The 27,026-nt window shown below is 46.9% G+C and overlaps 2 protein-coding genes across 7 annotated transcripts in view; one reads left to right on the top strand and one right to left on the bottom strand.

Annotated features, from left to right (window-relative positions):
- Positions 1–23,628, top strand: part of CIMIP2B (ciliary microtubule inner protein 2B) — a 43,872-nt gene extending 20,244 nt beyond the window's left edge. For 2 of the 5 annotated variants that reach the window (XM_063594412.1, XM_055092055.2), the window contains exons 2-7: positions 16,965–21,703; positions 22,081–22,304; positions 22,390–22,595; positions 22,769–22,820; positions 22,941–23,089; positions 23,370–23,628. In XM_063594412.1, coding sequence (XP_063450482.1) covers positions 21,642–21,703; positions 22,081–22,304; positions 22,390–22,595; positions 22,769–22,820; positions 22,941–23,089; positions 23,370–23,609 — 933 coding nt within the window. In that variant the 5' untranslated portion in view covers positions 16,965–21,641 and the 3' untranslated portion in view covers positions 23,610–23,628. Of the gene's footprint in view, positions 1–16,964; positions 21,704–22,080; positions 22,305–22,389; positions 22,596–22,768; positions 22,821–22,894; positions 23,090–23,369 lie in introns of all 5 variants that reach the window. The other 3 variants (XM_063594410.1, XM_063594413.1, XM_063594411.1) reach the window with 3 other exon arrangements.
- RUSC2 (RUN and SH3 domain containing 2) overlaps positions 23,568–27,026 on the bottom strand; it is a 75,116-nt gene continuing 71,657 nt past the window's right edge. For both annotated transcript variants that reach the window (XM_034967390.3, XM_034967389.4), the window contains exons 8-12: positions 26,900–27,005; positions 26,195–26,241; positions 24,610–25,426; positions 24,364–24,501; positions 23,568–24,280 (exon numbers count right to left, since the gene is read on the bottom strand). In XM_034967390.3, coding sequence (XP_034823281.1) covers positions 24,079–24,280; positions 24,364–24,501; positions 24,610–25,426; positions 26,195–26,241; positions 26,900–27,005 — 1,310 coding nt within the window. In that variant the 3' untranslated portion in view covers positions 23,568–24,078. The remainder of the gene's footprint in view (positions 24,281–24,363; positions 24,502–24,609; positions 25,427–26,194; positions 26,242–26,899; positions 27,006–27,026) is intronic.

The raw sequence follows: 27,026 nt of genomic DNA on the forward strand, positions 1-27,026 counted from the left end.
CCAGGTCCACATAATAGCAGTGAGGGGGTTCAGGTGGAACCCATTAAGTGGGGGAGAGTTCCACCTAACAAGTAATAGTCTGGGGAGAGGCAGTGAGATTTTTCCGGGTAGGCCTTATGGACTTGCTTTTCAATCAGCTGTAACTCTGCCTCAGCCTCCTTTGTTAATTGTTGAGGGCTAGTGAGAGACTAAGATCTCCTCTAAGGATAGAAAATAGATTACTCATGGCATAGGTAGGAATGCCTAGAGCAGGTTGTATCCAATTAATGGTCTTTAGTCATTTTTGAAAGTCATTTAATGTTTTCAATTGATCTCTACGTATGGTTACTTTCTGTGGCACAATTGTAGTGTCATTTACTAAGGTCCCCAAGTAGGAGTAAGGAGTAGTAGTCTGAAATTTGTCAGGGGCTATAATTAAACTGGCAGGAAAAATCAAGTTTTGCAAGTGATCATAACATTGGAGTAATATTTCTCGAGTGGGGGCAGCACAAATTATATCTTCTATACAATGAGTAATGTAACACTGTGGAAATTTTTTACGAGTAGGTTCAATTGCTTGCCTTACATAAGTCTGGCAAATTGTTGGACTGTTCAACATGCCTTGAGGCAACACTTTCTAATGAAAATGCTTAGCAGGCTGCAGGTTGTTTACTGCAAGAATTGTAAATGCAAACCATTCAGTCTTGCTTAGCTAAGGGGATAGTAAAGAAACAGTCTTTTAAATCTATGACTATTAAAGACCAGTTTTTTGGAATCATAGCAGGAGAAGGCAGTCCTGGCTGTAATGTCCCCATAGGTTGTATAATTGAATTAATGGCCCTTAAGTCAGTTAACATTCTCCATTTACCTGATTTTTTCTTAATTATGAAAACTGGAGAATTCCAAGGGGAAAATGTTGGAGCTATGTGTTCTTTTTCTAATTGTTCAGTAACTAAGTCCTCTAAAGCCTCCAGTTTCTCTTTACTCAGTGGCCATTGTTCTATCCAAATTGGCTTATTCATTAACCATTTTAAAGGTATAGGTTCTGGAGGCTTAAAAATGGCCGCCATCAAAAATAATAATCTTAAACCTTGGTGGGAACTTTGTCTTTCCGCTTGAAGCGGTTCCTTCGAACTTTGCAAATTTTTTCCTAGTCCCGTACCAGGAACATACCCCATTTTATGCATCATATGTTGACTTTGAGGGCTGTATAATTGTTCTGGAATTAGAACTTGTGCTCCCCATTGTTGTAATAAATCTCTCCCCCATAAATTTATAGGTACAGAAGTTATAATTGGTTGAATAGTCCAGGTTGTCCATTGGGCCCTTCACAATGCAAAATATAACTACTTTAATATACTTCAGGGGCTTTACCAACTCCAACTATGTTAAATTGAGCGGGTTGAATTGGCCACGTGGACGGCCAGTGCTGTAGAGAAATGATTGAAACATCCACTCCTGTATCTACCAAACCTTTAAATTTCTTTCCCTGAATAGTTATTTCACAGGTAGGATGTTTATCAGTAATTTGATTCACCCAATAAACTGCTTTGCCTTGTTTATTTGTGCTTCCAAATCCTCCTGTTCATTTAATTTCACTTTTCCCCATTTCTACATATGGCACAATCAGGAGTTGTGTTATATGCTGTCCTGGCTCTGCTTTCCAGGGAACAGAAGTAGATATAACAATGTGAATTTCCCCATTGTAATGTGAATCAATGACTCCTGTTTGTACTTGCACTCCTTTTAAATTTAAACTAGACCTGTCTAGAAGTAATCCTATTGTCCCCGCTGGCAAGGGTCCACAGACCCCTGTTGGAACTTTTTTGTAGAGGTTCCCCAGGCAGAAGGCTCCACAGCTTTTGTGCAGCATAAATCTACTGCGGCACTACCGGCTGTGGCAGGGGACAGACATTGTATAGGGGTGAGGGAATGGCCTGAGCCGGAAATGCCCTGGTTTGGAACGGGCCTGGGACGGGCCCTGAACGGGCCCCTCATGGCATTTCCCGAAATTGGGTTTCCATCCTTATCAAATTTAGAATGATGCTGATTGGCCCAATGTTTTCCTTTTTTACACTTCAGGCATATACCTGGTTCATACTGATTGATAGCCCGTTTAAACTCTTTAAGTAATTTAAAGAGAAAAGCCTCAAATATAGCTATAATATTTCTCTGTTGATCTGGGGGGTATATCCTAACAGGGAACTGCCAAGCCTCTATATCACCCTCTCCTTTTCTTTCTTTCTTTTTTTTTTTTGAAACGGGTCTGTCTCTGTCACACAGGCTAGAGTGCAGTGGCACGATCTCTGCTCACTGCAAGCTCTGCCTCCCAGGTTCATGCCGTTCTCCTGCCTCAGCCTCCCCAGTAGCTGGGACTACAGGAGCCCGCCACCATGCCCGGCTAATTTTTTTTGTATTTTTAGTAGAGACGGGGTTTCACTGTGTTAGCCAGGATGGTCTCAATCTCCTGACCTCATGATCCGCCCACCTCAGCCTCCCAAAGTGCTGGGATTACAGGTGTGAGCCACCACTTCCGGCCTATATCACCCTCTCTTCTAGCTTGCTGGATTCCTGCCTGAATAGAACTGACAGCAGTCACTCGAAGAGCTGCTCGAACAGTCACTGGGGCAACTACTTTTTGCCCAGTGACCTACGTAAAAGAAAGATCTGGAGGGTCAGGCTGCTCTTTTTCTTCAAAATAAGGAGGGGGTGCAGAAAGGTAGGGATGAACTCTTCCTCCTTTGCCGCTTTAGCTTTAGCTGGCAAACAAACCCGCTCTGTTACCTCTTCTGTTACTTTGTTATACTCTCCTTCCTCCTCATCATCAGTGTGAAAAGGTTCCAAGGTGGGACAAACCAGAGCCCACACTTGTCCCATTGTTACCCTGATGCTTCTGAGCTCCCCTTCTTACTCACTACAGGGATTGCTTAAGAGTACTTGGGTGTCCTCCAGCTTAGTTCCACATTCTCCAACCATTGCTCCGGCAACCCTTCGATCTGGGTTCGAGCCCCACTTGCTGAGACCAGCTCCGTCGTGGAGACCCTAACCCAGCGGTGCTAGAGGAATTAAAGACACACACACAGAAATATGTAGTGTGGAGTGGGAAATCACGGGACTCAACAGCCTGCAGAGCTGAGAGCCCCAAACAGAGTTTGACCCACATATTTATTGACAGCAAGCCAGTGATAAGCATTATTTCTATAGATTATAGATTAACTAAAAGTATTCCTTACAGGAAACAAAGGGATGGGCCGAAACAAAGGAATGGGCTCTGGCTAGTTATCTGCAGCAGCAACATGTTCTTAAGGCACGGATCGCTCATGCTATTGTTTGTGGTTTAGGAACACCTTTAAGCGGTTTTCTGCCCTGTGTGGGCTAAGTGTTCCTTGCCTTCATTCCAGTAAATCCGCAACCTTCAGTGTGGGTGTCATGGCCATCACGAACATGTCACAGTGCTGCAGAGATTTTGTTTATGGCCAGTTTTGGGGTCAGTTTATGGCCAGATTTGGGGACCAGTTCCCAGCACATGGCTGTAATCCCAGCTACTCAGGTGGCTGAGGCACAAGAATCACTTGAACCTGGGAAGAAGAGTTACAGTGAGCCAAGATTGCACCACTGCACTTTAGCCTGGGCAACAGAGTGAGACTCTGCCAAAACAAAACAAAACAAAACAAAAAAAAACAAAGAGTACCTGAGACTGGGTAATTGTAAAGAAGACAGTTCAATTGACTCACAGTTCCACATGGTTGGGGAAGCCTTAGGAAACTTACAGTCATGACAGAAGGCAAAGGGGAAGTAAGGCACATCTTACATGGCAGGAGAGAGAGAGCGAGGGAGGAAGTGCTACACACTTTTAAATCATCAGATTTCGTGAGAACTCACTATCGTGAGAACAGCCTGGGGGAAATCCGCCCCCAAGATTCAACCGTGTTTCTCCCCCAACATTGGAAATTATAATTCAATATGAGATTTGGGTGGAGATACAGAGCCAAACCATAGTATTCCGCCCTGGCCCCTCCCAAATCTCATGTCCTTCTCACATTTCGAAACACAATCATGCCTTCTCAATAGTCCCCCAGAGTCCTAACTCATTCCAGCATTAACCCAAAAGTTCAAGTCCAAAGTCTCATCTGAGACAAGGCAAGTCTGTTCTGCCTATGATCCTGTAAAATAAACAATGTAGTTCCAAGATACAGTGGGGGTATAGGCATTGGGTAAATGCTCTTATTCCAAATGGTAGAAATTGGCCAAAACAGCCGAGTACAGTGGCTTACGCTTATAATCCTAGCACTTTTGGAGGCCAAGGTGGGTAGATCACTTGAGTCAGGAGTTTGAGACCAGCCTGGCCAACATGGTAAAACCATGTTTCTACTAAAAATATGAAAATTAGCCAGGAGTGGTGGCACACACCTGTATTCCTAGCTACTGGGGAGGCTCAGGCAGGAAGATCGCTTGAACCTGGGAGATAGAGGTGGCAGTGACCCGAGATCATGCCACTGGACTCCAGCCTTGGTGACAGAGTGAGACTTCATCTCAAAAAAAACCCAAAAATAACAACAACAACAACAAAAACACAAAGGGGCTACAGGCCCCATGCAAGTCCAAAACCCAGCAGAGCAATCATTAAATCTTAAAGCCCCCAAATAATTTCCTTTGACTCCATGTCTCGCATCCAGGGCATACTGATGCAAAAGGTGGGCTCCCAAGGCCTTCAACAGCTCCACCCTTGTGACTCTGCATGGTATGGCCCCTTGGGGGGCTTTCATGGGCTGGGATTGAGTGCCTGTGGCTTTTCCAGGCACATGGTGCAAGCTGTCAGTGGATCTACCATTCTGGAGTCTGGGGGACAGTGGCCCTCTTCTCACAGCTCTGCTAGGCAGTGCCCCAGTGGGGACTCTTGTGGGGGGGCGCTCCAACTTCACATTTCCTCTCCACATTGCCCTAGTAGTGATTCTCCATGAGTGCCCTCCACTGCAGCAGAATTCTGCCTGGACATCCAAGCATTTCCATACATCCTCTGAAAACTAGGTGGTGGCTTTCAAACTCTTGCCTTCTGTGCATCCACAGGTGCAACACCACATGGAAGCCACCAAGGCTTGGGGCTTGCACCCTCTGAGGCCACAGCCTGAGCTGTACCTTGGCCCCTTTGAGCCATGGCTGGAACTGAAGTGGCAGGGTACCATGTCCTGAGGCTGCACTGAGCAGTGGGGCCCTAGGCCCAGCCCATGAAACCATTTTTCTCTCTAGGCCTCTGGGCCTGTGATGAGAGAGGCTGCTATGAACATCTCAGAAATGTCCTGGAGGCATTTTCCCCATTGTCTTAGTGATTAACATTTGGCTCTTCTCTACTTATGCAAATTTCTGCAGCCAGCAGCTTGAATTTCTCCCAAGAAAATGGGTTTTTCTTTTCTACCACATAATCAGGCTGCAAATTTTCTAAACTTTTATGCTCTGCTTCTCTTTTAAACATAAGTTCCAATTTCAGACCATCTCTTTGTGAACACATGTGACTGTACACTGTTAGGAGCAGCCAGGTCACATCTTGAACACTTTCTTTCTTAGAAATTTCTTCCACCAGATATCCTAAATCATCTCTCTCAAGTTCAGAGTTCCACAGATTCCTTAGAGCAGAGGCACAATGCCACCTGTCTCTTTGCTAAAGCATAGCAAGAGTGACCTTTGCTCCAGTTCCCAATAAATTCCTCATCTCCATCTGATCATCTCCATCTGAGATTACCATCTCAGATTTCACTGTCCATATCACTATCAGCATTTTGGTCAAAACCATTCAACAAATCTCTAGGAAGTTCCAAACTTTTCCCACACCTCCCTGTCTTCTTCTGAGCCCTCTAAACTGTTCCAAACTCTGCCCATTACCCAGTTCTAAAGTCACTTCCACATTTTCAGGTATCTTTACCCTACTCTTGGTACCAATTTTCTGTGGTCTGTTTTCACAATGCTATAAAGAAACTACCTGAGACTGGGTAATTTATAAAGAAAAGAGATTTAATTGACTCACAGTTCCACATGGCTAGGGAGCCCTCAGTAAACTTACAATCATGGTGGAAGGCAAAGGGGAAGCAAGACACATCTTACAATGGTGGTATGAGAGTGAGTTAGCAAAGTGGGGAAGTGCTACACACTTTTAAACCACCAGATCTTGTGAGAACTGAGTCACTATGATGAGAACAGCATGGGGGAAATCCGCCTTCATGATTCAGTCACCTCCCATCAGGTCCCTCCCCCAATACTGGAAATTACAATTCAACCTGAGATTTGGGTGGGGACACAGAGTCAAACCATATCAGAAGGGTAGTGGGGAATTGCTGGGGGAGGGTGGGGATGGTGAATGGGTACAAAAATAGAATGAATTAGGCCCATTATTTGATAGCACAATGGGGTGACTATAGTCAATAATTTAATTGTATATTTTAAAATAAAGAGTGTAATTGGATTGTTTGTAGCTCAAAGGATGCTCGAGGGGATGGGGACCCCATTCTCCATGTTGTGCTTATTTCACATTGCATGCCTGTATCAAAACATCTCTGTACCCCAGAAATATATACACCTACTATGTACCCACAAAAGTTAAAAAGAAATTCTGAAATGCCCATCAGACATTGGCATTCAATGGACGAGAACCATTCCACCATTTTAGGATTTTAAACCTCACATTAAGCTCACTATTTAAGCATGTATTCCATTCATATATACTTAACCTTTTTACTTTTAACAATTGTATCTAGCCCACCTCCCAGAACCAAGATACCATGCAAAGCTAGTCACCATTTAAAGCCATTAAAGCCTATGAACATCAGTGATTTACCTATGTAAAAATTCTTAAATTTTAGAAGACACAACATCCTCTTCAAACTAATAAGCTTAGACTAGTCTTATTTATGAGTGCTTGTTTATTTATAAGCCAATTTGATAGCATGCTAGACACAATGCTCATCACCATACCTGTATATACACCTAAACAAGCACATTAAATAAAACGACTTATATAAGACAGCTGGATTCAAGTTAGTTTCACAATTGGAACCCATCTACCTAGCCAAATGTTGTTTGCCCAGATAGGTTTGGAAGACAGGAAGAGGCAGGGAAGGGGATCCTATAGCATCAAATAAGGAAGGGAAGGTGCAACCTGCATTGCTCAAGGGGAGATTCTGGAGTCCCTGAGCTGCTGGAGAGCTCACCCAGCAGCCAAGACACCAAAGAAAAATGTTTGGGCAGCCACTTATCTGCCACTGTGGGAAGCTGTCAGTTAGGCCAAGGGGCTGAGAAATTTAGTAACCTTACTTGAGCAAGCAACTTGTTGGGGCTAGTGGAAGGTTAGCTCTACTATTGATAGGGAGCCTTTTCCTCTCTCACCGGGGATAGTTAGGATGCTGTGATTGCCAGTGGCCTTTTTGCTTATAGTAGGCACACTGATCGTGGCCCAGGGACCAGTGAGTCGAGGGATCTTTTCTGGGCATCCCAGATGCCGATCTCGCAACGCTTTCTTGGGATGGGTAATTCTGAGATGGCAGGGGGCTTAAAGTAACTGTTAACAATTGCACTTTTTGGCTCTTTCTTTTCTTTTTTTTTTTTTAACCTCTTTTGCTTCATCCCTATTGTCGTAAACTTTAAAGGCCGAATTTGAGTTGGCTCATAGGGATTTGAGGTCCCATTGCTGCTTTCTGTAGCTTCCTCCTAATGTCAGGGGCAGATAGAGTAATAACATGTAACACAGGAGAGCTTGCCCTTCTGGGGAGTCTGAATCTGCATTAGTATATTTCCTGAGTGCCTCAACAAAATGACCCTGAAACAGAGTGGGATTTTTATCTTTTCCCTGAGTTATTTTTCTAACCTTGTCATCATTAGCTGGCTTAACCACATACTTTTTTCTCCACTTTTTTTTCCCCATGGCACAACAAGCAGATGACAATACTTGCAAGTCATGACAAATTAAATCAAAGAATGTGGTCAACTTAAACTCCTCTGAAAACTGGCCAAAGTTCTCCTTGTATAAAGCCAAATTAGACATAAAAAATGGCACATGCACTCCAGGTGTTCCCCCATTTCCGTGGGCTACCTCCCACAATGGACACAGTTTGACTTTAGGGGCAGCCCCACTCCTGGTGATACTGGTTGGGCATACTTTCTTGGGCAGTTGGGGGTATAGGCTGAGGCTAATTGGAAAAGGGGGAGAGGTGCCTGATGACCTTGGGGTGGAGTCCTTTGTTAGAGAACTGGTGGGACCCCCCTCACAATTGGGGGACTGAGGAGATTCCAGGGAGGGCATAGACCTTCTAGGGGGAGCAGCTAGGAGGAGATCCCTGAGATGTGGCTTTCTGGTGCCTTAACTAATGTGAGCCAGTAAAGGGTCATAATAGCCCTTTACTGTACATAAGGGACCTCTTCCGATTTTCCTTCTTTTTTACAGAAAAAGTCCAACTGTAAAATATCATGGCATATAGAACCATGTTTAGGCCATATCTGTTGGTTTTATAGTTTGTATTGAACCCAAACGGTTTTGCAATAGAAAATGAATTTTTCTTTAAGCTGAATTAGCCTGAAGGGCGTCCTAATGGTGAGTTATCTGGAATACTCATCATTGTCCCCATGATTAACAAGGATTTTTACTCGCACAAATTTTTCTAAGCAAGAGGGAAAGTAACTAGGCCCTTGTTATTTTTCCCTTTTAGATTCCCACTCCCTGTAGAGAAGGTTTAAGTATAGGTAAGAAGGCATTACAAAAGTGGATTACAAGCCACAAAAGGGCAGTAGAATGTTGAGCTTAAATTCCACAGAGTGAGGGTTGTTCAGAGAAGGCGGCTAAACACATGGAGACTGTGGAAGAGAGGAAGGGAAGGGGATAAGCAGCCTTGCCTGAGGAGAGACCGCAGAGGCCCTGACTTGCCAGAGACCCTTCCCAGTAGTGGAGACACCAAAAAAAAAAATAATAATGTTCAGGTGGCCACTCGTCTACCACTGTTGAGTGGTTGTCCATCAGGCCAGGGGCCTGGGAACTCCTGGTCCATTTGATGTAGAGGGGCTTGAGCAAAGCAGTTCTAAGACAGAATACAGTAAGGGGCTTGCAACTGGCTGTCAGGAAAACAATAACTTCTAACTTCAGGGCAGAAAAAGTTGATACCAATATTCCCGTAGTAGGTGGGGCTATAACCTATACTCCTAGAGGGAATGTCAATCCTGAAAACCCCAGAGCATCTGGGAGTGGCCTATCATACCAATGCTGGAAACCCAGAGTGTCTGTTTCAGCCAATGAGGGTCCCCTCACCAAATGCCAAAAACCTGGGGGCACCAAGGGAGTGGCCAACAGTGAACCCAAGACCAAGTTGGGGTCATAGAACAATGTGACTCTGGTGTCCCAGAGTTGACGCAACAGAGCACAACTAAACATCCAGCCTTAAACAATTGCTCAAACACAGTTAACAGAAAGTCAAAAGGAAACATAACGCTTCAAATGAAACGTAAATTTTTGGACTCGAAATAAAAATAAAATGATTGGTGGAACAATAATATGGAGTCAGAGAAGAAAGCACGGGGAAGAGGTCACAAGAATGTGCCTCAGGGCACTCAAACTGTGGGGGACTTTTAACCACTTAGCCGAAGGCTTTTTATTCCCCAGCTCACTAGATGTTATGGAGTAGGGGAAGAAGGGACACTTACCCATCCATAGGAGCCAAATGGCACCAGCCAGTCTTTCATATGGGACCCTGGTGAAGGTCCCTCCAGGACCCCCCAGCTTGGGTGGGCTCAGCTGTCACACAGGGGGCAAGCATAGGGACTGGTAACCCACTGGCCTGCCATGGTCAGAGCTCACATGAGGCAGTGACATTATGGCCATTAGTGTGTCTGCTTGGCCCTGCCGCCTGCCAGGGAAAATGATGGCTCTGAAAAGAGCCTTTGGTTAGTGTTAGCAGCTCTTTATTGTTACAGCCGCAGTGTTATAGCTCTTGCAGCCTTGATCACAGACCGCTTTGCGGTCTCTCGCTGTCTCTGCTTGGTCTTGTCAGTCTCTCACTGTCTTCCCAGTTGCTGTCTCTCATAGTCGTCACCTCTCCACTGACCGCTGATTGCCACCGTTTCTGCTGTCTCACCATCTCACCTGTCTGCTGACTGCCACCGTCTCCACTGACTTGCTGCCTCTTGCTCATTGTCTTTTTCCTTTCATTGATCACCAGATGATGGGAGGGCAGGTGAGCCCCCAAATTGGGGCTTAGCCTTGGGAGGTTCTTAGCTTTGCCCAGGAAAGAAAATCTAAGGATGAGCCAGTGGTGTTAGACAGCAACTTTTATTGAAGCAGCAGTGTATACTTAAAAAATTTGGTAACAGAGTACATCTTTCTTTTCCCATTATGCTCTTCCAAGATCCTAATAAACCTGCAGAGGTACTGGTCCTTGTGGAGCAGGGCTGTCCCATAGGCTGTATGCTCAGAGCAGCAGCTCAGAGGCAGTGCTGCATTCAGATTTATACCCACTTTTAACTACATGCAAATTAAGGGGTGGACTATGCAGTAATTTCTGTATGTAAAGGGTGGTAACTTCCAGTTCATTGGGTCATTGCCGTGGAAAGGGGTGGTAACTTCTGGGTGTTGCCATGGCAATGGTAAACTGACATAGCACACTGATGGCCGTGTCATATGGAAAACCACTTCTGCCCCATCCCTGTTTTAGCTAGTCCTCAATTTGGTCCGCTGCTGAGCCCTGCCTCTGGAGTCCAGTCCCACCTCCTACCTCATTATCTTGATAGTATTTCAGACTACTCAGGTAGAGTGAATTCCATCTGCAAATCACGCATGAGCCAGCTTGTAGTTATGAAGTTTTAGGGGAAATATGTCCCCCTTTTTCACTTGGTACCAAGTTTTGAGATAGGCAGTTTTCTTTGTAGTCCCCTGAGGAAGGATTTGGGGGGCAGATGGATTTCTAGGGGCAAGGTGGGGTGCAGTGACTCATGTGTATAATCCCAGCACTTTGGGAGGCCAAGACAGGCGGGTCACTTGAGGTCAGGAGTTTGAGACCAGCCTGGCCAACATGGTGAAAGTTAGTCTCTACTAAAGTAAATACAAAAATTAGCTGGGTGTAGTGGCGGCGCCTGTAATCCCAGCTACTGAGGTGGCTGAAGCATGAGAATTGCTTGAACCCAGGAGGCGGAGGTTGCAGTGAGCCGAGATTGCACCACTGCCCTCCAGCCTGGGTGACAGAATGAGACTCCATCTCAAAGAAAAAGAAAAAAAAGACTAAAGGGGCATAACATGATGCATGCCAGTTTTATGCAGGAAAAATTTTCTGTTAGACTCTCCATCTTGGGTGGTCACTGAAGTACCTTTTCTCGGTACTTCATGAACCTGTGAAAATGAACCTCCAAGTTTGTGTGGCTTGGCCAATGCCATTAAGCCAAAAGTGCCTTCTATCCTTTGCCTAGTTTTTGGCCTCTGATGATTTCCCTTTTTTAAAAATCACTTTATTGACATACAAAAAGTTGTACAGCAGGTTCTCAAATGATGTTTCACTCACTGTTGTTTCTTTATAACATTGATATGAAAAAATATTTTATTTTTATCATTTTTTAAACTTTTTATTTTTATAGAGACCGGGTCTCTGTCACCCAGACTGCAGTGTGGCGGTGTGATCATAGCTCACTTACAGCCTCAAGCTCCTGGGCTCAAATGGTCCTCCCACCTCAGCCTCCTGAGTAGCTGGGACTACAGGTGTGTACCACCCTGCCCGGCTAATTAGTCCAGATAATTAATTTTAATTAAATTAATTTTTTAAATTTTATTTTTTATTTTTGTAGAGGGGGGTCTCCCCATCTTGCCTAGGCTGGTCTTGAACCCCTGGGCTCAAGTGATCCTTCCACCTCAGCCTCCTAAAGTACGGGGATTACAGGCGTGAGCCGTTGCACCTGGCCAGGGGGAAAAAAAGGTTGATTCAGGCCAGGACCACTGTCTATATGGAGTTTGCATGCTCTCCTCATGTACAGTAAACTTTCGTACCCATCATTTCACATCATTTCTCTGAAAGTTGCAATTTCCAAGAACCTATTGACAATACTGAGGACTTACAATACATATTTAGTGTATACAGCTTGAACTTGGAGGTAAGTATAGAACCATGAAACCAGCACTATAGTCAATGCCGTAAACATATCCATCATCTCCAAAAGTTTCCTCCTGCCCAATTTATTTAGTGATAAGAACACTTAATATAAGATCTACCATCTTATGGTTTATTAGTATCTTAGAAGAGCATAATGGAAAAAAAATCTACCCTGTTAGCAAATTTTTAAATATACATTTTTCAGTATAATTTTAAAAAATTTTATAATAATACGATATTATTAACTATAGGCTCTAAGCACAATGTTGTGCAGTAGATGTCTAGGACCTACTCCTCTTGCATAACCAAAACTTTGCACCCTTTGATGACTACCTCCCCCTTTCTGTCTCTCCATAGCTTCTGGTAATGGCCATTCTGCTCTGCTTCTATGAGTTCGACCTTTTTTTTTTTTTTTTTCCTTTGAGACAGTGTCTCACTCTGTCACCCAGGCTGGAGTGCAGTGGCATGGTCTCGGCTCACTGCAACTTCCACCTCCCAGGTTCACACAATTCTCCTGCCTCAGCCTCCCCAGTAGCTGAGATTACAGACATGTGCCACCACCCCTAGCTAATTTTTGCATTTTTAGTAGAGACAGGGTTTCACCATGTTGGCCAGGCTGGTCTTGAACTCCTGACCTCAAATGTTCCGCCTGCCTTGGCCTCCCACAGTGCTGGGATTACAGGCATGAGCCACCACACCTGTCCTTACATTTTATTGTTTTTGTTTTGTGTTATTTTTGAGGGGAAGGTATGTTCTTGAAGACTCCTTTCTTTGTGAGAGCTGCAACACCTCACATGACCTGTGTAATATATAGTTGATTGCTGCAGATAATCTTCTGAACTATCTGCCATAATGCTGGAAGTGGAAGTCCTCCAGTGTGTCATCTAACTGGTAATGCTGCCTAATAAAGCTATTGATATTTGAATATATTTTTCAGGTAATAAGCATCTTACAGTACTCTTATTAGTTCTCATTGTTCTTCAATTGCTTCTCAGGATTTTGTAGTTAGGCCGATGATGATTCTTTTCTTTCTTTCTAATATTTATGGTTCTTATTAATTATTTTTGTTTTATGCATTGCCTATAGTAACTTTGAATAGTAAAGGTGATAATGAGCATTCTTGTCTTGGTTCTGACTTTTATAAAGTGAAGGACTATGAATCCGACATGCTGGCATTCATCTTATGCCCATGGCAAACAAACATAGTTAATCCTTCTTAGTACCTTTTCCTGCTAAGCTATGGCCCTGTTTCAGAAGCTCCCCAGTAACATTCCCATAAGTGACTATAGCTGATTTGATTTGGTACAACAGATAAGATTTATTTCCCAGTCCTCTCTCTGATGTTTCTTCTGGATATAGTTTGATATTGGCTATTCATTTCAAATATTCTTTATCATGTTTATATTCCTGGTTTACTAAAAGTCCTTTTTAAGGAGAATCACAAGTGGATATTTAGTTTTATAAAATACCTTTCCAATATCTGCCAGGGTGATCAAATGGCTTTTATATCCTTTGGTTTATCATATGTTAATTGCACTAAGAAATTTTCTAGTTTAATCACTGTGGTAGTTCTGGAATAAATCCTACTAGTCTCTCTCTTTTTTTTTTTTTTTTTTTTTTTTTTTTGAGGGTCTCGCTCTGTTTCCCAGACTGGAATGCAGTAGCACAATCATGGCTCACTGCAGCTTTGACCTCCTGGGCTCAAGCAATCCTCCCACCTCAGCCTCCTGAATAGCTGGGACTGCAGGAATGCACCACCACATCTGGCTGATTTTTTATTTTTAGTAGAGATGAGGTCTCACTGTGTTGCCCAGGCTGGTCTCATATTCCTGGGCTCAAGTGATCCTCCTGCCTTGGCCTCCCAAAATGCTGGGATTATGGGCATGAGCTACCACACTTGGCTCTACTAGTCTTAATGTATATTATTCTTTTACAATATTACTAGACTTGTGTAGTTCATACCATGTGCCAGATACTTGTGCTTGATGCTGAGGATATAATTATGAACAAGATAGACAGACATGGTTTCTGCCCTTACTGAGCTGTCAGTCAATTCAGGGGTGATAAAGAGCAGAACATTTGCCACCACTCCCCTCATCTGAACCTTTGGCAGAAATCACTCAAAAGATGCTGTCTTGCAGAGTCTTGGAAGATCTCAGAAAGGGGACTGGGATCCTTTATTGGCATCTGCTATGAATTGGAGGAAAGATGACAGTGATAGTAAGCATCCTGCTTTTTTGCTGTTGCTAGTTTGATGTTTTATTTGGTGGCATTTTTTATCTGTAGAACTTGTGTGAGGTTTGTTAGGTATTGAATTTGTTGTCTTGAATTAAGTTTTTGCTAATTTTGTAAATCAAGTGGAGTGTGGGTCTTTTGGTAGGGGCATCTACTAGACCACTTTTTCCATTCTTTCTTTTTCTTTTTGAGACAGGGTTTCTGTCACCCAGGCTGGAGTGCAGTGATGCAATCATGGCTCACCGCAGCCTCAGCTTCCTGGGCTGAGGTGATTTTCTCACCTCAGCATCCTGAGTAGCTAGGACTACACGCCACCATGCCTGGCTGATTTTTAAAAAATTTTTTGTAGAGATGAAGTCTTACTATGTTTCCCAGGCTGGTCTAGAACTCCTGGGCTCAAGCAATCCTGAACCTTGGCCTCCGAAAATGCTGGGATTACAGATGTGAGTCACTGCACCTGGCCCAATTCTTTCTATTGTTATTTTATTCAGATGTTCCATCATTTTGAATTGATTTTGATTTATATTTTCCAAGACAATATTCAATCTTATTGACATTTTCTAGTTTATTTATATAGAGTTTCACTAGTATTCTTTTGTAGTTAAAACACGAATTCCTGGCTGGACACGGTGGCTCATGCCTGTAATCCCAGCACTTTGGGAGGCCGAAGCAGGTGGATCACGAAGTCAAGAGATCAAGACCATCCTGGCCAACATAGTGAAACCCCATCTCTACTAAAAATACAAAAATTAGCTGGGCGTGGTGGCGCATACCTGTAATTCTAGCTACTTGGGAGGCTGAGGCAGGAGAATTGCTTGAACCCCAGAGGCGGAGGTTGCAGTGAGCCGAGATGGCGCCACTGCACTCCAGCCTGGCGACAGAGTGAGACTCCATCTCAAAAACAAAAACAGAACAAAAAACCCCCCACAAATTCCTATGTGCCTGTTTTTAGCCACTTCCTCAATCTGTTAGGGGTATTGTATAGTCTTTCTCTTGGCTAACTTTGCCAGCAGTTTGCTTGTTTTGTTGTTGTTTTAAACAACTCTTGTAACAGTTCAATTGTTTTTCTGTTTTCTGATTTATTGGTTTCTGTCAGTTTCATTCTCCTGTATTTGTTAGCTTTATGATGTTCTTCTTTTTCTATCCTTTTGAATTGACTGCTTAGTTATTAGCTAGTTAATTTAGTTAGCTGGCTAGTTGCTTTTAGACTCATTTGCCTGGCTAGTCTGTCTGCAGCCTGTCCTGCTGAAGCCATCATGGTCTGCACACATGCCCTTCTCCCTCCCCAGCTGCCTGGTTGAGGTGGTGGCCTCTTCATCTGCAGTGAGGCCAGGCCAAGAGAGATGAGTGAGGTCAGGATGATGATGCTCACCTGTGTCTGTTTCTCCTTCCTTCTGGGACGCATGGGAGACTATACTTCTGAGTTGCAAAATGTGAACAACTGGTAAGTCAGGTAAAAGTGACATTTGTCTTGCAACTTTTCTATAGGTTTGATATCGAAACTCTGGGTAATTCTGCAGCACACTCTGCTGAAGCAATCACTGTTGTAGAGATGATGGGGGATGTGGGGTGTAGAAATTTCCTGATAAACACATGCATACCAGAGTTATCAGGGAGTAGAAACTAATAGTGACAAGTCCATTTAGAAAAGGGAGCGAGAGAGACAGATAGAGACAGACGGAGTTGAGCAGATGTGCAGAGAGAAGCACCTGGACCCAGGGTGAGAGTGCAAATAGCTGCCTCAGCTCCTGTTCACTTTCATGTTCTCAATTCCAGTTTCACGAGGCCTAGCTATATGGCAGTCTGTACAGTGTACAGTTCCTTCCTTGGATACTCAGGAAATCTATCCATTCTTAAGATATCCTCTCTTCCTTCCACTCTTGGCTCTCTTCTTTTACTTGGACCAGCCAAAGTAGGCAATTGTTTCTTAGAGCAGCTCCCACTAGAACATTTGTTAGTAATGATATTGATAGTTAATTTATTATTGTGCTTTATTGTACCGTTTAAGTTAATCCTTACACTATTAGCATTTTCATTTTATAGAGGAGGGAAAAAGAGATACAGAGAGGTTTGCTAACTTGCCCAAGGTTGTACAGCTCATAAGTGATGGAGCCAGGATCAAGCCTATATATATATATATATATATATATATATATTTTTTTTTTTTTTTTAATTTTTTGAGACAGAATCTCTCTCTGTCGCCCAGGCTGGAGTGCAGTGGTGCGATCTCAGCTCACTGCAAGCTCCACCTCCCGGGTTCACGCCATTCTCCTGCCTCAGCCTCCCCAGTAGCTGGGACTACAGGCACCTGCCACCACGCCCAGCTAATTTTTTATATTTTTAGTAGAGATGGGGTTTCACCGTGTTAGCCAGGATGGTCTCGATCTGACCTCGTGATCCGCCTGCCTCGGCTTCCCAAAGTGCTGGGATTACAGGTGTGAGCCACCACACCCAGCAGGATCAAGTCTATATTCTTAATCATGAGGCCAGTATGTGTTTGAGGCTAAAAGTTGCCTCTGAATTCATCTTTGATTGAATTCTCATTTATTTATAAATAATTGTGTATAACTGGAATTTTTTCTTTGCCCCAAGGGTTAAGGTGTTTTTTTTTTTTTTTTTTTTAATTTTAATTTTTATTTCTTTAAGAGACAGGGTCTCGCTGTGTTGCCTGGGCTGGAGTGCAGTGGCTATTCACAGATGGGATCATAGCGCCGCCCTACAGCTTCAAATTTCTGGGCTCAAGCCATCCTCCCGCCTCAGCTTCCCAAGCAGCTGGGATTACAGGAATGCACCGCCACACCCAGCTCAAGGGAGTATTTTTAAATGTCTAAGTGTTAGGTTGGTTGTTTGTTTAGCCTATTTTAAAATTTTAAAATTGTGTTTGTGTGAGGAAATGTGGTTTATTTGTGCTTCTTGGAATTTTTGAGATTTTTCTTCATGGCCTATTATAAGATCAGTTGTTTTTGTTTAAATCTTCATTGTGGTATTTATTTTATTCTCCTTTTCTCTGTACCTCTGTCTCTTCTTTAAAGTGGTTCGATCATTGAGGTCAGGCATTGTCTGTATTGATCTATAAGGCAACTGCCTAGTAGAAATATTTAATAAGTAGGCTGAATAAATGAATATTGATCCTTGTGGATTTGAGGAGTGTTATATACATAAAAAATCCAGGCTGGGTGCGGTGGCTCACGCCTGTAATTCCAGCACTTTGGGAGGCTGAGGAGGGTGGATCGCTTTAACCCAGGAGTTCAAGACCAGCTTGGACATGGTGAAACCCTATCTCTATAAAAAAAAAAAAACAACAAAAATTAGCCAGGTGTGGTGGCATGCACCTGTAGTCCCAGCTACTCTGGAGGCTGAGGTGGGAGGATCACTTGAGCCCAGGAAGCGAAGGTTGTAGTGAGCTGAGATCATGCCACTGCACTCCAGCTTAGGTGACAGAGTGAGACCCTATCTCAAAAAAAGAAAAAAACCAAAAAGGTAGAAAAAGGTAGAATAGAGACCAGGCCATTTCCTTTCCTTCGATCCCTCCAAATACCATGATTCCTTGTCATTTCTGCTTGGATTCCCTCCACCATACTTCTTTGGACCTCAAAAGTATAGATTTCAATTGTCATAATCTTTGGTTTGGCACATTCTCATCATTAGTTCATACTTTGTTATAATGTATGCATTATAAGCATTTTTTTTTTTTGATACAGAGTCATGCTCTGTCACCCAGGCTGGAGTGCAGTGGCATGATCTCGGCTCACTGCAACCTCTGCCTCCTGGTTCAAGTGATTCTCCTGCCTCAGCCTCCCAAGTAGCTGGGATTACAGGTGTGTGCCACCACACCTGGCTAATTTTTGTATGTTTAGTAGAGATGGGGTTTTGCCATATTGGCCAGGCTGGTCTCGAATTCCTGACCTCAAGTGATCTACCCACCTTGGCCTCCCCAGGTGTTGGGATTACAGGCATGAGACACTGCACCTGGCCCATTATAAGCATTTTTGAAAACATCATCCCAAACAAAAACTGAAACTTTGACAATAACATACATCTAACTATGTGGTTCCCCCTTTCCCACCCCTTTTGTTTCTCACCATCTGAGGTGAGCATTTGAAACCCATTTTTATCATTCCCTTGCTTTCCTTTTTATGCAGTTTTATGCATCTGCATGTATTTTTTAAACTAAAAAAGGTATTGTGTTGCATGTAATCTTTTGGAGTTTATTCAATTCTTGTTTCAATTTTGGTGGACTGTTGATTTCAGGAATTTTTTCAAAGGTCCTATGATTTTCTTTTATTCATCCTTGCAGAGGGGATTTATGCTTGCCTAGGGTTGACATACAATCAAATGATTGATTTGGGATCTGTATGAAATTTTATAGCAGTTCCTGGTCAGAATCAAAGGCAGAACAGAAGGCTGTAGGCTGCCATTGTGGGGACCCAGCAGGCTGTGTGGACTGAGTGGGGCGCTGTCTCCAGTTAAACATTTTCTCTCCACTGCCACATCCAACACTGGCCACTGGGTGTGGCAGCTCCCATCAGAGCAAGTTGTGGTCGTGTTTCTGTGATGTCTGTCCCTGGAAGGAGGCACAGAGGCAGCAAGCATTCCTGTGGTGCCTCAGCTGGCCCCGCCACTCCTTTCTCAGATTAGAACACCCTTCAGGGATCTAGAAATATTCTTTATTCAGATGGAAACAATCATAGTAACAGGCCATTCTACCAATTGGATAGAGCTGTTTCTTCATAAGCCATAAACCTAAGACTAATCCTAATCTGTTTCCTAACTTGTGTTTTAACGCATACCCGGATTCTAACTGCCATGGTCTTTTCTGCAGAATGTGTTCTAGTCCCTACATCCTAATTTATACCCCAACTTCCATTCAAACCTTTCCCTTTTTCAATTTCATGAACCTTTCCCCTGAACCTCTAACATCTGTGACTGCTCCCAGCTCCTTTCCTTCCTCCCATTCCTGCCAAATGCTAGCCATGAACTGCTATTTAGTTAGCACTTACCGTAAGCTAGACGCTGGGGTCATTGCTCATTGTGTATCATCTCAGCTAGCTGATATCCTACTCTATGAGATGTAACGTTAGTTTTTCCATTTTACAGATGAGAAAACTGAGGCTCAATGAGATGAATTTGGACAAAGTCCATATCTCTGGTGAAGCTAGGATTTGATCTAGTGGTGTTTTTTTGTTTGTTTTGTTTTGTGTTTGAGACGGAGTCTCACTCTGTTGCCCAAGCTGGAGTGCAATGTGCGATCTCAGCTCACTGCAAGCTCCACCTCCTGGGTTCATGTGATTCTCCTGCCTCAACCTCCTGAGTAGCTGGGACTACAGGTGCCCACCACCACGCTTGGCTAATTTTTGTATTTTTAGTAGAGACAGGATTTCACTATGTTGGCCAGGCTGGTCTCGAACTCATGACCTTGTGATCCTCCTGCCTGGGGCTCCCAAAGTGCTGGGATTAAGGGTGTGAGCCACCGTGCCTGGCTGTTTTGTTTTTTAAAGTTATGATGCCTTTGGCTGTAAGTGAAAGAAAACTTAAAGTGGCCTTAATAATGAAATTTACTATTTGACATAAAAAGGCTGGTTAATTCCATGGCTCTACATTACCCTCAGGACCCTGGCCTTTCTCCTCTACCATCCACCCTTGATGTGTCCAGGACTTGGCTCCAGGTTAGCTTTCCACAAGGCTTCCACATGCCTGCCAGCATTCCAGCCTCACATCCCCCAAAAGTCTAGGGGCAGGAATGGACATCGTTTCGTCTTGTGCATCTCTGTCTCTCTCGCTTGCTCTAATGTGATGTGAATCTTTTCTTTAAGAGCAAAGAAACTTTTCCCAGGACCCTCCCCTGCCCCAGCAGATTTCCCCTCATATTATCCAGAATGCTGGAAGCCCGTGCCTAAGCGGTCATGGGGAAGGAGCATGGGACCATGCTTAGACTAATCCAGCTCATTCCTCCAGGCTGGCTCTCCAAGCCTCCCTGATGAAGTTTCTGGCTCCTTGGAAGAAAGGAAATGGGGGTCAGGAATAGGTATAAGCTGTGATAGTGTCTGTCACAGAATCCCAAGTCTGGTTGTTAAGCTTGACACGCTGCTGCTATTCTGGGCTTGCCCCTCGGCTCCCATCCTCACTCTAACATATTTCCTCAGCTGTGAGGTAAGTCCCCACAACTCTAAATGACACATTCTAAGGCTGTCCTTGGCAGAACAGTGAGGAACATGAAATGTGTGCCTTGGAGCCCAGTGCTCTTATGTAATTCCCCTGGGATGTCAGTGCCGTCCTTGGTCAGCGCAGGCATGGTCACTGGAGGTGGCGAGAGGAGCAGAGCTCTGCCTCAGAAACATGGGCCCTGAGCCCTCAGCCTGGCCCTGACCCAGCCCCAGAACTTTTTGTTTTGTTTTGTTTTTTGAGGTGGGGTCTGGCTGTGTTGCCCAGTTTGGACTGAAACTCCCGGACCCAAGTGATCCTCCCACCTCAGCCTCCTCAGTACGTTGATGTGAGCGTGGCTGCACCCGGCCCAGAGTTGGGTTTTAATCATGTTTCCTCCTCCTCTGAGATCTCATCTTCCTGGTCTGTGCTTTTTCTTCTCTTAGAATCCAAATTTTTTATTTTATTTTATTTTTTTAACAAATTCTAACTTGCTCCCTAGTGTTACCGCCCACCCCTACAACAACTTTATCCTGTTTCCTTCCCTCAACCCCCACAGCTTTTCTGGCTCCCATAGAGTGCACACTCGGCCACTGTGGCCGGAGCCTGGCAGAGCCTGGCTCATTTGTTGAACGGATGACTCTGATTATAGCAGGTATTCAGTAAGCCACTCTTGTTAAATTATTGAAAATAAACGATGTTACTCCCTAGAGGTGTCTAGGTTCCTTTTTTTTCCCCCATCACCTGTCCTCTTTCACCTCCCCTCTGGGCCCTGGCTTCCCTCAAAGATCCTTTCTCCAGGTCCCCCATCTCCTTTGATGAAGACTCATGAGGAACACAGTGTCCACCTCTCAGGCAGGCGCTCAGGAAGGAAGTCACTGAGACAGAGCTCAGTGGCCCGAATGGTTTCTGCTCCCTCACCTCCCACGTCCCACCTCAGGGCTTCCTTCGGTTTGGGCCCTGCCCCACGAGCGGGACCACCTTTGTCCTGGACAGACAGACCTGCTAGCCTCTGCTCTACAGTTCTGCCGGCCTTGGCCCTGGCTGTCCTCACACGAGTGACCCCTCCCTTCTCTCCTTCCTTAGCCCCGCCTCCTTCCTCTAGCCCCACAGCCCTGGACACGGTACACACAGACCAGAGCCTTGGCTCAAAGGCAAACAAAAGGAAATGCCCGGCTCCCCATGGCTGTGGCCAGCACCTTCATACCAGGGCTCAACCCTCAGAACCCTCATTATATCCCAGGGTAAGACTCCCACTTAGCGCTCCCTGCTTGCTGCTGGTAGTAGGGGTATAGGGTGGAGGAATTAAGCTGCTTAGAGCATGGGGCCAAGCGGACAGGTTGGTTTGGGAGGCTGAGGTCTTTATGGTGTTGGATGGAAAAGGAGAAGCAAGGGACTAGTGAGACACCGGGTCTGCCCCAAAGCTTTGTGTTGTTCTCTCCATGGGAACAGGGTAACAGCAGAGGAAGGATTGAAAGCCCAGGCAGAGAACTTAGAAATGCCTGCTCCAAATATATACACTGCTGAGTCCAGAAAGATCAGGGCTTCAGAGGTCTCTGCTTCTGCCTCTGGGGATGGCGGGGCAGGGCGATTCTGGTGAGTGGGAGAGTCTGTGCTGCAGGTACACTGGACACTGCCCACTACTTCGGTTCAGCATGGGCCAGACCTATGGGCAGGTGACTGGTCAGCTACTTCGAGGCCCTCCTGGCCTAGCCTGGCCCCCTGTCCACCGCACACTTCTGCCTCCCATTCGGCCTCCAAGATCTCCTGAGGTTCCCAGGGAGAGTCTACCTCTCAGGCGTGGGCAAGAAAGGCTCAGCTCCAGCATGATCCCTGGGTACACAGGTTTGTACGCAGGTATGCACAGGTGCCCCTCCCAGGAGCATGTGTTCCAAACACTAACGAGTCTTCCTTGTCCCTGCCTGCCCAGGTTTTGTACCCCGAGCACAGTTCATCTTTGCCAAGAACTGCAGCCAGGTCTGGGCCGAGGCTCTGAGTGACTTTACTCACTTGCATGAAAAGCAAGGGAGTGAAGAGCTGCCAAAGGAGGCCAAGGGAAGAAAGGACACAGAGGAGGACCAGGTGCCAGAGCCGGAGGGGCAGCTGGAGGAGCTGACACTGGAGGTGGTGGAACAAGTGAGACCAAGAAGCTGGTGGGGAGTGCAGGGGGTGGGAGTGGGGGCCTTAATGTGTGTCCGGGCGGTGGGGGCGGCATGAGTAGTGTGGCTGTGGGTTCAGGGGATGTGCACTTGATTGTCAGCTCCACCTCCCTGGGAGATTGTGTGAGAGCACAGGGGCTTCTCTCACAGGCTTCTCCCTACTCCATGGATGACAGGGACCCTCGGAAGTTCTTCATGTCAGGTGAGAGCTGGGGGGTCAGGATCAGAGGCATGGGGAGGCCCCAGGATGCCTTGGCTCAGTGTCCCCATCCTCAGGCTTCACCGGCTATGTGCCCCGCGCCCGCTTCCTCTTCGGCTCCAGCTTTCCTGTGCTCACCAACCAGGCACTGCAGGAATTTGGGCAGAAGCACTCACCAGGCAGTGCCCAGGACCCCAAACATCTCCCCCCGCTTCCCAGAACATACCCTCAGAACCTGGGTCTTTTACCTAACTATGGGGGCTACGTGCCAGGTGAGAAGAGCCCCTGGGGAGGCTTTGGGGACTGGAATGTTTGTATGGGTATGGGGTGGGTTGGGTGGTTTGTGGGGGTTGAAACTGATAGATATGGGAGGGCTCAGATCATGTGGTTCAGCTTTATTATCAGGCAGAAAAGGAAACCGAGGTAGCTACCCACAGTGGGGAATTAGGGCCAGATTTTAGAGGGCTGTTTGGAGGTCTAGCCAACTGGCTGAGAATTAAATGGCTTTGCCATGCCACTTGCTACATGTGACAGACTCTCTTGGCCACACAGGGTATAAGTTCCAGTTTGGCCACACATTTGGCCATCTCACCCATGATGCTCTGGGCCTCAGCACCTTCCAGAAGCAGCTCTTGGCTTAGGCCCCTGGACATCAAGTTCCCTTCCCTTTTCATCCTATCCCAGCCATCCTTTTGGAAGGGAGAAAGGTGGGTGGGTGGGAGGGTGGGGGAACACAAAGAGAAAATGGTCTGGAGGCTGAGCACCTTTTTTATTAATAGGTATAATAAATAAATAAATAAATACATAAACAGACGCCTGGGCTCCTCCTCCCTCTTCTGATGACCAGGCACTGGCCACAGCCTATTTACAGCTGGGGGGCTTAGGGATCTGGCCCCAATACTGTTACCCATCCTCATCTCCACCTGGCCTAGGGAACCCTGTAGATGGCTTTCTGGGCCACCTGCCTCCAGGGGGACTTGTTTGTCTTCACCCATGGAAGGGTTGGCCCAGACGGGCCAGGGGAATCCTGGCAGCCCAGTGCTGTGTCCCGTCCCTCTCCTGGGTGGAGGTCTGGACGAGGTCACTGGGACAGTTAAGGGGGCGTAATTAACACTGAGCACAGGGAGCAGGTGCCAGCACAGGGATACGTGGCCCCAGCTCTCAGTCTACTCTGCAGCCAAGCCAGTGGCTTGGGAAGGGCTCTCGGGCTCTGAGTCTGGGGGTTATGAGGGTCCCTGAGGCCACCAGCATGCACAGGGCCTCAGTTTTGGCTGCTTCCAGGGGTTGGACTTGGAGTTGGGGTCAATGTCACGTAGGCCAGGGGCACCAGGCCAGAGTCAGGGCCACGGCTGCAGCGCAGCCAGTCTCCTCCAGCTCGCCCCAGCACTCGTAGGATGTCTCCTTTGTGGAAGCTCAGCTGTCCAGGGCCAGTGGCCAGGTGGTGGCACAGTGCCTGCACCTCACTGGGGAAACAGCACATGGAGGTCAGAGAAACCCCCTCAAAAGCCCCCCGCCCCCCTCAGCCCTTCTGTTTCCCCAGGCTTACCACGGAGGACTGGAGGGCAGGGCTGGGGAGTGTGGCTCCTGCAGGCTCTCCTTGGGCTCTGGCTCCCGGCGGGAACCCACTGTCTGCGCCACTAGTTGGAACATGGACTTGTCCAGGCTCAGCCAGTCCGAGGGGAGCCTAGGGACAGCAGCTGGACTCAGGCTCTGCCCAGGATGGGCTCTGCCCGTGCCCTGGCTTACAGCAGGCTCCCTACTCCCTCCATCCCTACCATGGGCAGGCTCTCACCTGTTTGTGGGCCGGGCCTCCCGCTGGGCTTTTCGGGAGCCAAAGAGGTGTCCCCACTTGATGCCTCCAGGTGAAGGCTCTGAGGCCCCTTCCTCATTTTCTGCTGGCGGGGCAGCGGGCCCTTCCCTCTCCCGACTGCGCCTCAGCTCGGCCAGCACAGAGTCAGGGGGGCTCCCCATCCAGAAGGGCCAGCCCCTTTCCCGGCCCAGGGCCTCCTCAGAGGCAGGGCAGGCCTCAGCCCCCTCCACTACTCCCTCTCGGGGTGGTGGAGCCTGGGGAGGTCCTCCACCTCCTGCCCCTTTCTTTTTCTCGCTGCTGCTGTTGCTGCTACCACGAGGGAACCTGGAACCCTCAATGGAGCCATCGATGTAGACCTGGGAGCTCTGCATGAGCTGGTACCACCAGCCAGCCTGCCCACCTCGGGCCCACCTGGCACGCCCTGAGCCCCCGGCTGCCTCTGCCACCTCTTCTGTCTCCTCTTCTTCCTCTTCTCCACCTTCTGAGGCACCCACACCCTTCACCCGCTCCCCTTGGGCTGCCCTGTCCACGTCTCCAGGGCCCTCCTGGCCCCGGGCCCGGGCCAGCTGCAGTGTGGAGTGGGCAGACAGCAGCAGGTCCTGGGACACCCGCAGCAGTTCCTTGTGCTGCCGCTGCTGCTGCCCACTTTGCAGCAGCCGGTGCTGGAACAGCAAGTCGAGGCTGAAGGGCAGCAGGGCCAGGGGCTGTAGCAGCAGCAGCAGCTCTTCAAAGAGGCCAGGACACACGGTATGAGCTGCACTCAGGAAGCCCCAGGGCTGGTAGTGGGTCTGGATGATGTCTAGGGGAAAAGAGAGAGGGACTGATCCACACAGAGAACCAGAGCCTGGCCCAAGTGGGACTTTGAAAGACCACTTTCAGCTCTGTCTGGGCAGAGCTGCTGCAGACAGCGGTGCAGGCTGTGCACTAGTCAACTTGCATGTACTAAGTATAAACGCTGCTGCCCACAGCTGTGCAGTGCCTAAACTCTCCAACCCCAGGCGGTGGCCCTGAGTTTAGAGGAGTGAGATGCAGGGATTCCTGGCCACCCTAACTCCCAGACTGCTAGAGTATCCTGCTGGCTCCAAGGTTTTTTGTTTTGTTTTTTGAGACTGAGTCTCACTCTGTTGCCCAGGCTGGAGTGCAGTGGCATGATCTCGGCTCACTGCAACCTCTGCCTCTCAGATTCAAGCAATTCTCGTGCCTCAGCCTCCCGAGTAGCTGGGACTACAGGCATGCACCACCACAGCCGGCTAATTTTTGAATTTTTAGTAGAGACGGGGTTTCACCATGTTGCCCAGGCTAGTCTCAAACTCTTGACCTCAGGTGACCCACGTGCCTCGGCCTCCCAAAGTGCTGGGATTACAGGCATGAGCCACCATGCCTGGCCCAAGGTTTTAACTCAAGCAGAGGCTGGGGAAGGCCTTGGGTGGAAGCCTGAGGCTCTGAGGATGAACGCTTGTGTGGTCCCCCTCCCCACCTCCAGCAATGAAAAGACAGCTCTTCCTTCCTCTTTTGTGCCTCTGAATTCTGACCCATTGAGTTTGACCTGCAGGGTTCTGTGCATTACCTTCGTGGTTATAGAGGTGATTAAACCAGAACTCCAGGGACCGGATGCTGTAGGGAGACAGGTGAAGAGAGTTGAGTCTTGTGTGAATACAGCCAGATAAGGAGACAGATCCAGGGGGTCAGGCACAGGAAGAATAGGTGAACACGCCCTTCCATGGCACGATTCATTTCACCTAATTCCAGAAAGTCAGTGGGGATGTGTGGAGGGAGATGGACATGTGATTTACAAGCCAATTGTTTCCTCCTGGAGTGGAGTCAGCCTGCAGTAGACCTAAGAAATCAAGGCAGCTACTGTGTGAAAGTACAGGCAGCTCAGGGCCAAAGGGAATGGCCTGGGCCCATACCTGAGAAAGCCTGTTACTAGGATGTGGGTCCCAAGGTGGACTTAGGGTCAAGCAGGATTTGGAAGTAGTGCTGGAATGGAGAGGAGCAGGGTTTACAAGGTCCAGAGAAATTAAGAAACCCAACTAATTTCCAAATAAGCCAGATTACAGATTTGTAAAAGCAGACCACGTTGGTGACCAGCGACAGAGTCATGGGCACAGTGGGAAGGCAGTGACCTACTGAGAGGCCATAGCGGGCTGAGGGGACCCTCCAGATCCACCCTTTCTGTCTGTCCAGGGCGTTGTTTCCTTGGTGCAGGCAGAGCCCGGGGGTGGGGGGCAGGGCAAGTTGTTTAGGGGATCTTGCTGCTCTGTGCACTCACTTGAGCAGGCCGAGGATGAAGGCGTTGAAGCGCATGGTATGACTGGTGAGCTCTGGGAATTGGCTGACTTTGTTGTAGAGGCCATGCAGGACCTTGGTGGATGGGCCTGGGAGGAAGCCAGGGTTGC

Source organism: Pan paniscus, chromosome 11 (assembly GCF_029289425.2).
Source record: "Pan paniscus chromosome 11, NHGRI_mPanPan1-v2.0_pri, whole genome shotgun sequence".
NCBI lineage: Eukaryota > Metazoa > Chordata > Mammalia > Primates > Hominidae > Pan > Pan paniscus.